Genomic DNA, 11,346 nt, shown 5'->3' with positions numbered 1-11,346 from the left:
ATAGATAGTTGTACTACTTTTTCCCATCAGAGATCAAATCTTCGCTTTCACATTGCTAGAAAGTTTAAGCCTTGGCAACAAATTGCCTTAAAAAGAAACATAGTACAATACCCACCAGTGCCAAGCATTGAGATAAGATGCGCTGAAGATTCACCCACTGCTCGTCCTGTTTGGTGGTCTGCCACCGTCTCTCCAGTCCTCTCCTCCTCATAATTTAACGCAAGTACTACTACTCTGCTCACGACCGTACTGAACTGGTTGGCTTGCTGCTATAGCTAGCTAGCTCATCACAAGCAAATCAGCAGAGCTAGCTAGAATAATCTACTCAAGATGTTTAGAGCAATGGCGCACCACCTTCTTCTGAGGTAATAGTATTTTTGCAAATAAACTGCATACTGAATCTCTGCCTCTTGGAAGAACACCAGAGCTTTCGTGCCTCCCGAACTGATGTGGTTGGGAATGCAGGGGTAAGATGAGCGCTGCCCCGGCGGCGATCTCGTCCGGCGTCGGCCTCGCTCGCTTCTCCACGGCCCCGAGTTCCCAGAGGTGCATGCCATGCCTGCCATGCCGTGGAATCTTTGTTTTCTCTTCTTGGTTCTCGTTTGTGCCATGCCGTGGCGTCGCCCATGGCTAGAGGCCGCACTTAAGTGTGTTTGCTGCGGGGCAGGCTGGCCGGGAAGGTGTCCGTCATCACCGGGGCCGCCAGCGGCATGGGCAAGGAGACCGCCGCGGAGTTCGTCAGGAACGGCGCCAAGGTCATCCTCACCGACATCCAGGACGACCTCGGCCGCGCAGTCGCCGCCGAGCTCGGCCCCGACGCCTCCTACGCCCGCTGCGACGTGACCGACGAGGCGCAGATCGCCGCGGCCGTCGACCTCGCGGTGGCGCGCCACGGCCGGCTCGACGTCCTGCACAACCACGCCGGGATCGCGGGGAAGATGAGCATGGACTCCATCGCGTCCCTCGACCTCGCCGACTTCGACCGCACCATGGCAGCCAACGCGCGGTCTGCCGTCGCCGGGATCAAGCACGCTGCGCGCGTGATGGTGCCGCGCCGGAGCGGGTGCATCATCTGCACGGCGAGCACGGCGGGGGTGCTCGGCGGCGTGAACCCCGCGTACTGCATCTCCAAGGCGGCCGTGATCGGCGCCGTCCGGGCGTTGGCCGGGGAGCTGGGGAGGCACGGCTTGCGCGTGAACGCCATCTCGCCGCATGGCATCGCGACGCCGTTCGGGCTGCGCGGGCTGGCGGAGCTGCTCCCGGAGGCGAGCGAGGAGGAGCTGAGGCGAATGGTGGAGTCGGGCATGAACGAGATGGGTGGGATGGTGCTGCAGGTGGAGGACATCGCGCGGGCGGCCCTGTACCTGGCGTCCGACGAGGCCAGGTATGTCAACGGGCACAACCTCGTCGTCGACGGCGGGTTTACCGTGGGGAAGCTGATTCACACGCCGGATCCGGTGACGAGTGAGTGACAGCCATGGCATGGCATGACAGTGACATCCAAACAAGCGTAATGACTACTCCCTCTGTACCGAAATACATGTCGCTGGAGTAGCTGATTGGGAGTAGTACCCATCTTCCACAGCATGCGCAATAAATTCAGAAAAATTAATGGACGTGGGCACGGCCGTTAGGGCAATGTATAATTGTGACATTTTAAAGATGACACATAGGATAAATGCTAAGATGGAGAAGAGAGATATCATAATAAAAAGTTTGTCTTATCCTATTTGAGAGATGATTCCTTAGCATAACATGTCTAATCACGTTTTTAAAAACAACTACTTACTGAAGATAAGAATAAAAGATAACCCATTTTAGGCTTGTACTTATTGTCATTGTCATATCTGAATTACATGCAAGTTTTAAGATAAAACGATCTTATTAATCATTGTACATGCTCTTAGATCTTGATATGTGGGTGCATGTTCGTTGCCCGCCTAACACAATTTGCCTTTATTTTCAACAATGCTACATTCACGGAGGAGTACTCTTCACGGAATAACACCAGGGTTTTACATAGTGTTTGTGACTTGTTAGGTGTTGATTGGATTAAGGGAGAGAGAGGGGGCCCACCCACCTGAAAATTACGGGAGTTGAAGAGAATTAGAAGAAAGGGCACGTAATCCCCCCTAATAAGCCCGTACGTTTAGCATTTTTGTTTTTTTATATGGGAGTGTCTAAGGCTCATCGAGATTTGAGAAAAATGTCCAAAATAAACCTTGAACTCGTAGGTGAAGGCTAAACCGAACGCATAAGTTTTAATCCCTGAAATCAGCACACCAAACTCTCTGATCCAGATCAATTTTGAACCTTAAGGGCATTCTCAACGGGATTGTTGCCATAGCAGGTCGATCTGCATCTGAACGCTACAGAGCCGGCCCACCAGACGCGAACCATGTTTTTCTTTTTAGTAGCGTGACACTTAAAAATACCAAAAAATGTGATACTCACATTGCGACCTAGCTGCTGAACTACTCCTGCTATGCACTCTAACTAGTGACTCTTGGTTACAAATGAGAAGCGCAAAAATATTTAACCATATACCGCAGCGTCAAGATTTGAAAACGTATACTTTTTATATTTTTCATTTTTTTAAATTATGAATAATTTCAAAATCCTAATATTCTAAATACTAAAAATCATTTTTCCAAATTCCAAACAGTATATGCAAAAATGTGAACACTTTTTTGAATTACGAACATGTTTCGGAAACACAAAGAAATTTTGAAAACGTGAACCATTATTGAAATCCCCGAACATTTTATTAAGAGCAACAACTTTTTAAACCTGAACAAAATTTTAAAGTGTGAAATTTTTTTGAAACACGAATGTTTGTGAAACATAAACTTTTTTTGTGAAAATTTGGAACAAACTTTAAATCTTGAACAAAATTTTAAAGTGCAAACAACTTTCAAAACATGAATGTTTGTGAAACATAAACATTTTTGTGAAAATGGGATCACATTTTGAATCCCGAACAACATTTTAAAGTGCAAACGACTTTTTGAAACACAAACATCTGTGAAACATAAACATTTTTTGTAAAAAATGGGAACAAAATTTGGATCCTAAACAAAATTTTAAAATGTGAACAATTTTTTAAAACACAATTTTTTTGAAACATATTTTTTTTAAAAAAAGGGGAACAAAATTTGAAACTTGAACAAAATATTGAAGTTGGAATAATTTCCTAAAAAATTGTTCAGGTTTCAAAATTTTGTTTTTGTGTTAAAATTGTTCGTGTTTCCATCGCCTTGATGCGCTCGACGCATTGTGGTCAATGTGGTCAATAAACAAGAGCCCTCGGAAGAGGACTCTACAATCTACATGAAGAAGCTGACGGTAGAGACTCACATGCCCTCTGACGACAAACTGCTTCCAAAAAAATTATCCTTCTCGGATGGGGTGGTTTACTTATCCTATCTATTTTTTTTTGGTTTATAAGAAGAAAATGTTTCTTTTTTGGGGCCACCGACAGATTGTTTTAAGCGATCCGTCGCCCGGCGGACCATCAGATCAGATCTATCTAGCAGCTGAACGTCTTCTATTTTGCAACAAAACTCTTGTTGCAGAAACATTGCAACATAGGTTGCGGTGTTCATCTTTTTTGCAGCATAAGTTGTGTTGTGGGAATATATTTTTCTACAACATAGGTTGTGTTGTGGGATTTACTTTTTGCAATATAGATTGTGTTGCGGGATTTTTTTTTTGTAACATAGGCTGTGTTGCGGGATTTTATTTTTTCGTCTTCTCTTTTTTCTACAACAAGAGTAGTGTTGTGGAAGAACTTTTACAGGATATGTAATTTTGCAAAAAATATAGAGATGAGAGACGGAGAGAGGAACGTGATGTTTTCTACACGAAGAGGTTCGCCTCGTGTTTCCTTGAGTGGGGCATTTGAGAGCATGTGACGCTTAAAGGAGGTAGCGGACGCGTCGACTGATTTCAACCAGTTGACGCTGAACGTTTCCCTTCTTTTTTTGTTCTATATGAAAATAAAAGAAAACGGTGCATAACCCGTGGTTTCATAATTTTACAAGGAGCCTCGCAGTCACATATCAGTGCTACCGGCGAGATCGAACGGCCATGAGGAGCGGAGCCCCTAGATCTGCACCTAAATACACTTCACTAGAGGGGGTTCTCTGCAAACTGCCAAGAGCTCCTGCCCCCTTCTTCTCCCGTCCCATCGAAACCGAACGACCAATCCGTGGCGGGCGAACCAACCTGTGTGGGGTTGGATGGTTAGAAGGACTGTGGTATCCCCAGCCCATCAGGGTTCAAGTCCTGGTGCTCGCATTTATTCTTGGACTATTTTAAAATTTCGACGATGCGCATTCAGTGGGAGGAGACGTTCCCGTCGACGACGATGTGCTACGGTGACTTCATAAATTTCAAGATGATATGCCGGCTCAGTCTTTCGAAGGTGCTCATAGGAGTAGGTTGTGCGTGTGTGCGTTCATAAGGATGAGTATATGCGCGTGTATATTAACGCTTGCGTGTACTATGTTAAACAAAAAAGACCGATTCATCCCGCTGAGAAGCGGACTGTCTGGAGGTAATCGAAATCATGCTGAGTGGCGGGAATTCTTTAGGACCAGCAGCGGCAATATATGAAGAATGCACTGGAAAACTCAAAACGGTGCCGGGGCTCATCTGCTCCCTCTCAGAAAAAAATTCAGAAAAAATACTAGAAAAATTCAAAAAATTCCAAATTTTTTTGTGGTGGTAGATAATTTAACGCGTGAGGTGCCCACCAAAATTCAACTTATTTGGACATCTGAGCAGCTCTCGGCAAAAAAGACAAATCGGGTCAAAACAGTGCATAAACAGTAAACATTTTTACAGACCCTGATTTTGTCTTTTTTGCCGAGAGCTGCTCAGATGCTCAAATGAGTTGAATTTTGGTGCGCACCTCACGTGTCAAATTATCTACCACCACAAAAAAATTTGGAATTTTTTGAATTTTTCTAGTATTTTTTTTTGAATTTTTTTTAAGCGGGGGTGCAGATGATCCCGGATGCAGATTAGCCGCACTCGAATGCATTTTCCTATCTAGCAACTTTATCTCTATAGTTTTTAGCCATTGCCCTCGGGAAGCCAATATGGCGGCGGATCTGCTAGCTAAGAACTCGGAGGTGTCTCAAACAATTGTTTGGAAATCGGAGCCCCCGAGTTTTTTAGTGGATGCCTTAACAAATGATGCATCTTTATTCTCACATGAAATATAAACCGCCATGATGGCATTTCCCTTAAAAAAAAGACCGATTCGTGGTGGCTAGCGTTCTAGCCCGCGGCTCCCATCCGGTCGGACCGCCGTCCGTGCGCCGCCCCTCCTGCCTACCCCTTCCCCAGCGCCTACTCCCGCCGTCTCTGCCCTCTTCCCCGCCCCCGAGCAGCCACTCGCCGGCCCGAGCTCTGCCCTCCACCGCAGCTCCTCATCTGCAGGTTTCTCATCCCCTCCAACGCCATTGCCTCCGCCCCTCCATCACCTCTCTCTCTCCCCCCGCCCCTCCTATGCGGATTATTAACTCTAGATCATGATATCTTATCTATGATTGTTCTCTTATGTGCTACAACCTTGATCTGCAACTTGTTTTCTGAAGACGACTTTTCCTGCTAGTCAGTTTAGGATAAGAGCCGTTTACTGCATTTCAGATTGGAGGTAGGTGGAGGCTAATCGCATAAGAGAAAACTACTCTGACAAAATTCCTACAGGCTATTTCCATTGATCAGTATAGACTGTTTCCGTACGGTTTGTTTGGTCTGATATGCAAACAATCTAATTGATGATACTTGGATTGTGTAAGAATAGGAACTAAGGGTTCTATCATCAACCACTTGTTGTGACTTGAGAGGAAGTACTTCTGTGACTTTTGGTACTATAATATCATCGGGCCAGATATGCCTTGCTTTCTCGCTGAATCTGCAGCGAAAGGGTCCTGTACAGTTGGTTATCCAGCCATTGGCTGAGTATTTCTTTTCTAGGAGTAGAGTTTGATTCTGCCACACCAAGTTTTTTCTCTCTAGAAGTTGACTTCTAAAGTTGCCTATTGAACCTCTAGCTATTAACATGTTCTGACTGTACATCATAAATTTAGCAGTTTCATGATTTCCGTCACATCTGATGATCCGCTAGTGACAGTTCTCTGTGTACTTTGCTAGTGACCGATGGCGGCTGAAGCACTTTTTGTGGCAATTGGTTCTTATGCCTTTGGAGCTTTATCGGCAGCAGGTGGATTGCTTTATGCAATCAAAGCTTACAAGAATTATAGGGCCATGCGTGAGGAGGTTAAAATATGTGCTGCCTGTGGGAAGGAAGTGAAGATTATGCTGTCTGAAGAGCATATTGAAGAACACAGGTATGGACTTATAGTGTACATATTTGTGTAAATGTCTTATGTTTTCTTACCCCCAATACCCAACACTATGTAGAGTTGACCAAGCACGGGGAAATGAAGGTGACCCAACACTATGTGGAGTTGACGATGCACTGCTGCTGTGGCAGGGCTAGAATAATATGGTAAGGGCATTATCCATATCTTATAAGCATGCAAATAGTATAATCAGTATCTCAGAGCTTGACTTTTGTCCAGTATCTATTCGCATTCTCAGCAAACTGACATCAACCATAGTAGTTGGTGAAATTTCCTTCTAGTATAAACCTCAAAACCTGTAGCCATGGCCGTTTGGTAATGGAAAGACAGCCACGTGAGTAGTCATGGTCCTGCCAATTAGGTTGGAAAGATTTAGGTGAATAATTGAGGACAAGACAACAAATGGGATTGGAGGCGGGTGCAAGCCTGGTAGCATCCCACCTCTCATATAACCGTCCATCCTAAAATCCAATGACCTTTTTTAGTTGAAAAATTATGATTTACACTAGATCCATCTCTTCACCCGATAGCTACATGTATTTAGTTTGCAATTTACTACTATAATGTATTAATGTTTCACACTTCCTAGTTCCAGTATGCAAAATAGGCTTACTTTGTATTCCTAGTTCTTTTCTTCAGTTCTGCTCCTACTACATAAGCAGGAGCATCTTGCTCTTCCTCAGCCCCTTGCCATCTCCAAAAAAGTTCATTCAGTTGGGTAGTTCCCCTCAAACTAATCCCAGCAGTAAATGAGAACCGTGGTAGTTGCATCTCAATTTTAGGATCTGGGGGCTCCTCATTTCTGCTTGGTAAACAGGACCCATTACTTCCTAATTTTATATTGTAGTAAGCTAATGGTTGTCTATCTTTTATCTTGGTATATGATGTTTGAGCATAGCTAAAAAAATATCAGTAAAATTTAAAATACGTCCACAAAGTGTTAGCCAAACCAGAGTATGGGGGTTGAGCTAAGAACCAGGAAGCGCCACACTCTTATCACAAATTTTAAGGCGTTGTTATGATGATGTGGTGCTAGATTGGTAAAAGGATGTTGTGTCAATGATTAAACTAAAGAAGTAGCAACAAATTGCCACTTAGCTTTGACTAGAGAAGGCGTTCTGACATGCATAATGAATATGTAAAAACTTTTTTTATATATGCGTTAACGGACAGAACATGCTCGAACCGGTGTAGCTTGACTATGACTAACGATTGTTGGTAATTCATTATCATATAGGTTTATTAACTGGACAATGTTACTGGTGCTCACAGGTGCATTGTGACGAGAGACAAACAAGACGAGGCCAGTCCTAGAAGAAGAAGAAAAATGCAATAAATGGAGTCATGGTGATTCAAACTGTTGTCCATGTTCTTTTTTGCAGATATCGATATCTTAGCATGCTTCTGAAACAGATGATGTTTGCCACTTGAGAAATCGCCAAGTAGAGGGCGTAACTTTGAAATAGCTAGATAGCTTTGAGAGATGGTAGTTTCATGTGGAGATTTAATTTACTTGGTTATGGTACACTTGGTGATGTTCCTTTTTACTCCCCAACCGTCGTCCAATTGCGAAATGTGTAGATGATCAATGCTGCTATTGCAGTGGCTATGTGCTCGATCGCTCAACTAATTAGAGTTGGAACTTATGAAATTCCGTGAAGTATGTACTTTGCCGCTTCTTTTTAACTGTTCTCTCCATCCACTCGTTTTATGTTTAGCTGAAAATAAACATTCAGCTCAGCTCAACATGCATGTAGATATTGATATTCGAACTAAAAAGAAGCTCCTCTCTTTTTTGGGGCTCTCTTCAAAAACAAGCTCTCAATTACCTTAACAATTGGACATGAAGCGTGTGCAACTTGAGATTTAACCTGTCCATCTGAATGAATGCACACAGGCAGACCGAGATGCCTCACTCATTTTTGAGACCATAATTGCATCCAAAACGAGCTGCTGGGAACTGATGATAATACTCTCTCTCTCTCTCTACCTGCGGTATTACTCATTCCGTTGCACCAACCAAAAAGCAGCAAGCATCAGACTGAACAAAACGAGCAGCCATGGCCACTCTGGCATCACATCACACAGACCACTAACTACATTAACAACAACAACAACAACAACTTTAGATAATTCAGTCACCACCTCTTCCATCAAACACGAGGAAGGAAGTGCAAAAACACAATAAATTCAGCTGGTAAAGGCACTCTGTTTCTGTTACCAAAATCAAAGTCGGAAGAAAAGATGCAACCCGATGAAGCCAAATTTATCTCTCTCTGAGCTGGCTGCATCTTGTCCAACATGAGTAGCTTCTACCTTTCCAAAATATACTATGCAAGCTGGCATTTGGAGACTGGTCATACTTCTGATGACTCCACAAGTTGTGGATGTGCCTAATAAAACAGAGGAATTAGGGTCCAGACAAGTGTCTCCTGTGCTGCTTTCAGCTGGGATCTAATCTTCACTGACTAAAATGCTTAAGGATGGATGATATCTCCAATGCACACCTGATTATTTGTTGTACATATTCAGAGCACCGGCTGGATATACAGAACAAACCCCTGCCGCGTATATTCAGAAAACCACCATTGGTAAGAGTTGAGTGCCCTTGTAGATTGGGAGGTAACAACTATGTAACCAAAGTACTCAGCAGCAACCCTCAGAGATCCAGTGGAAAGGCAGATGAGGGTTATGATATCATTCATATACCAACCTGCAGTAAGAAGCTACACCTTCCCATGATAAATTTGGTGACTTCAACCACTGTATACTGCATAGGTTCCTATTTTACACAAGGTCTGCACATCAGATGTCATGATCCTGATCACCTCGGCTTGCTAGTAAGATTAGGAACGGAGATTAATGTCCCCGTTCCAAAGACCATGACAAGGACAAATGGGTATAACGCTCTATGGTGCCCTCTTCAGAAACACAAAAAGTCCATGGGTTTGTAATAGCGTCGTGATCTTGCAGGCTTTGGCGTGACAGGAGATCATGAAAGCCGACCTGTGGTTTCATCATGCCTTAGACTATTTATCTTGGTGGTGAATCTGCCGTGTGAACAATGTGAAAGTAAAAGCAAGGGGGTAGGAATGCAAATCGCAGGAGCAAACATGTGCTAAGGAGCATTTGCAATGATCATCCTATGCAAACATGCATAGGATGTGGAAAAATCAACATAATGGCATCTTAGACTTGAGTGTACTGAAAGTGATGAACAATGTGATGGATAAGCGGCGGTATGTAGGGAATAGTTAAGATAAATAATTCATTTTTCAGCATCTAGTAGTGTACTCTTACATCTAGCTTGGAGGGAAGATCCATGTTGACCAACGGGAATCGACGCTTCTTTCTACTGGCCGGCTTTGAGTTTTGGATTTTATGTTGAACACCTCACCTGTATCGATAAAATAAATAGCATCCTCCTCTCTCTCTCCAAAAGCAGAAACAGACTTGCTGAAGCGTTTGCTGATGAAAAGTGCTTGGTCACCTAGCCCACCTGACACCGGCAACCATGTGCGTGCGCTGAAATCTGCCTCAAAAACCTCCAACTTACGAGTGAATTTGACATAACAACATTTAGGAAATTGCAATTGACGCTTCACCATGATTAGCTTCCCACACGACTCAAGTAAGTGCCAAAATGTGGCAAGGTGATCATTGGGAGCACAAGTCATCTCATCACACAGGATGCCATCAGTGATCATGTTGTCTCCAGTTGTCCTGAATTCATACAAGTTGCGCTGAAGCCGATCCTCTTCGTTCTCACAATAATGGTCTTGGTCCTCATCTAAGTCGCTCTCCACACTGGAATCAGCATCGCCCGATCTGATGTGGTGCTTGATATTGGTGACTGTGGGTAAGCCATCAGCATTAAAGCTTATATTCAAGGAGAAGAGGTCCTCTGCCTGGGTGATCCCGTAGAGCCTGTTTCCTAGGAGCACGATGTCAATAATGTTGATGAAGGGGGTTGCTTGTGGCCTCGGTAACCACGCGCCCTTTCCCGGTCGGATTAAGATGATAGGATAGTTCCAATTGTTGGTCATGACAACGACGAGCTGGTCACCAGGGGTCAATCGGATGAGCACCTTGCGGATCTGAAATAACTCGGAACTATTACCGACTATGGCATCCAGCTAGGGGAGAGCCACAACTTCCTTAGAGAAAGGATTGTGCAAGAAGTAGGTATGAATTTTGTTCTTATCATCAGCGTAGTCGAGGGCGAGCCAGCTGTCGGTGGAGCCAACGCATCGCAGGCTGTCGGGGAAGGAGCTGTTGATGTTGGAGCGTTTGAACGGGGTGTACTCCTGTTTGCCAGTGGCGGACCTGGGAGGAGAACCATCCATACATTAGATCAAGAGAAGACAAAGAAACTTTTATATATGTGATAAGGATGTATAACTATGGAGATACAACAAGATTTTACCCGTGTCCTGTGCACTCTCTGATGTAAGTGTAGATACCGTCGTGGTTGTAGAAGCCGCCGGGCAGCACGATCCAAGGCCGCTGCGGCAGATGTGAGGGGACGGACGGACGGCGGCACGCGGAGTCGATCCACTTCCAAGGCCGCTGCCGCGGAGGGGGGCAGGAAACCGCTTGCCAGGAACGCAGTACCGTCTGCATCCACGGCACCTGCGGCGGAGGGGGAGCCGAGGCGCGCCAGGATCGACACACCGCCTGGAACCGAGCGCGATCTGCCAGGTTAGGGAGGCCGGCCATCACCAGATTTAGGATCTCGTCTGGGAGTTCCGACCACGGCGAAGAACGCGGCTGAGAAGCAACGGAGCGCCAGCTGGAAGAGCACACCGCGTCGAGGACGGCGACGAAGAGACCTAGAAGGTCGTCGGACCACGGCGGCGACGCCATTGACGTTGGTTGAATCCTTTTTTTTGGAGGAAAGAAAATATCTGGATTTTGTACCTAGTTAGAGGGTCTCTAAGCAAACCCGGTATAACGCGGCGACCCGCAA

General features: G+C 45.0%; 2 protein-coding genes across 3 annotated transcripts; one reads left to right on the top strand and one right to left on the bottom strand.

The window, feature by feature from the left end:
- Window positions 1–218: 218 nt before the first annotated feature.
- On the top strand, window positions 219–8,031 carry LOC119362554 (momilactone A synthase-like). 2 transcript variants are annotated; one of them, XR_005173469.1, is made up of 6 exons: window positions 219–365; window positions 466–546; window positions 668–1,384; window positions 6,166–6,362; window positions 6,436–6,523; window positions 7,650–8,031. XR_005173469.1 is itself a non-coding variant. In XM_037627796.1 (3 exons), the coding sequence occupies exons 1-3, from the start codon at window positions 331–333 to the stop codon at window positions 1,470–1,472; spliced, it is 921 nt and encodes a 306-aa protein (XP_037483693.1). In that variant the 5' UTR covers window positions 219–330; the 3' UTR covers window positions 1,473–1,729. The 2 variants fall into 2 exon arrangements, 1 of the variants encoding a protein (XP_037483693.1); XM_037627796.1 differs by lacking the exons at window positions 6,166–6,362; window positions 6,436–6,523; window positions 7,650–8,031 and having other exon boundaries at window positions 668–1,729.
- Window positions 8,032–9,505: 1,474 nt separating this feature from the next.
- LOC119362553 lies at window positions 9,506–11,278 on the bottom strand. Its single transcript, XM_037627795.1, has 2 exons — window positions 10,804–11,278; window positions 9,506–10,703 (listed from the first exon to the last, which is right to left on the bottom strand). The coding sequence occupies exons 1-2, from the start codon at window positions 11,241–11,243 to the stop codon at window positions 10,514–10,516; spliced, it is 630 nt and encodes a 209-aa protein (XP_037483692.1). The 5' UTR covers window positions 11,244–11,278; the 3' UTR covers window positions 9,506–10,513.
- Window positions 11,279–11,346: the final 68 nt, after the last annotated feature.

This window comes from Triticum dicoccoides, chromosome 2B, assembly GCF_002162155.2.
Source record: "Triticum dicoccoides isolate Atlit2015 ecotype Zavitan chromosome 2B, WEW_v2.0, whole genome shotgun sequence".
NCBI lineage: Eukaryota > Viridiplantae > Streptophyta > Magnoliopsida > Poales > Poaceae > Triticum > Triticum dicoccoides.
Note: the sequence above shows the minus strand (reverse complement) of the source record. Positions and strands in the feature narration are given on the sequence as shown.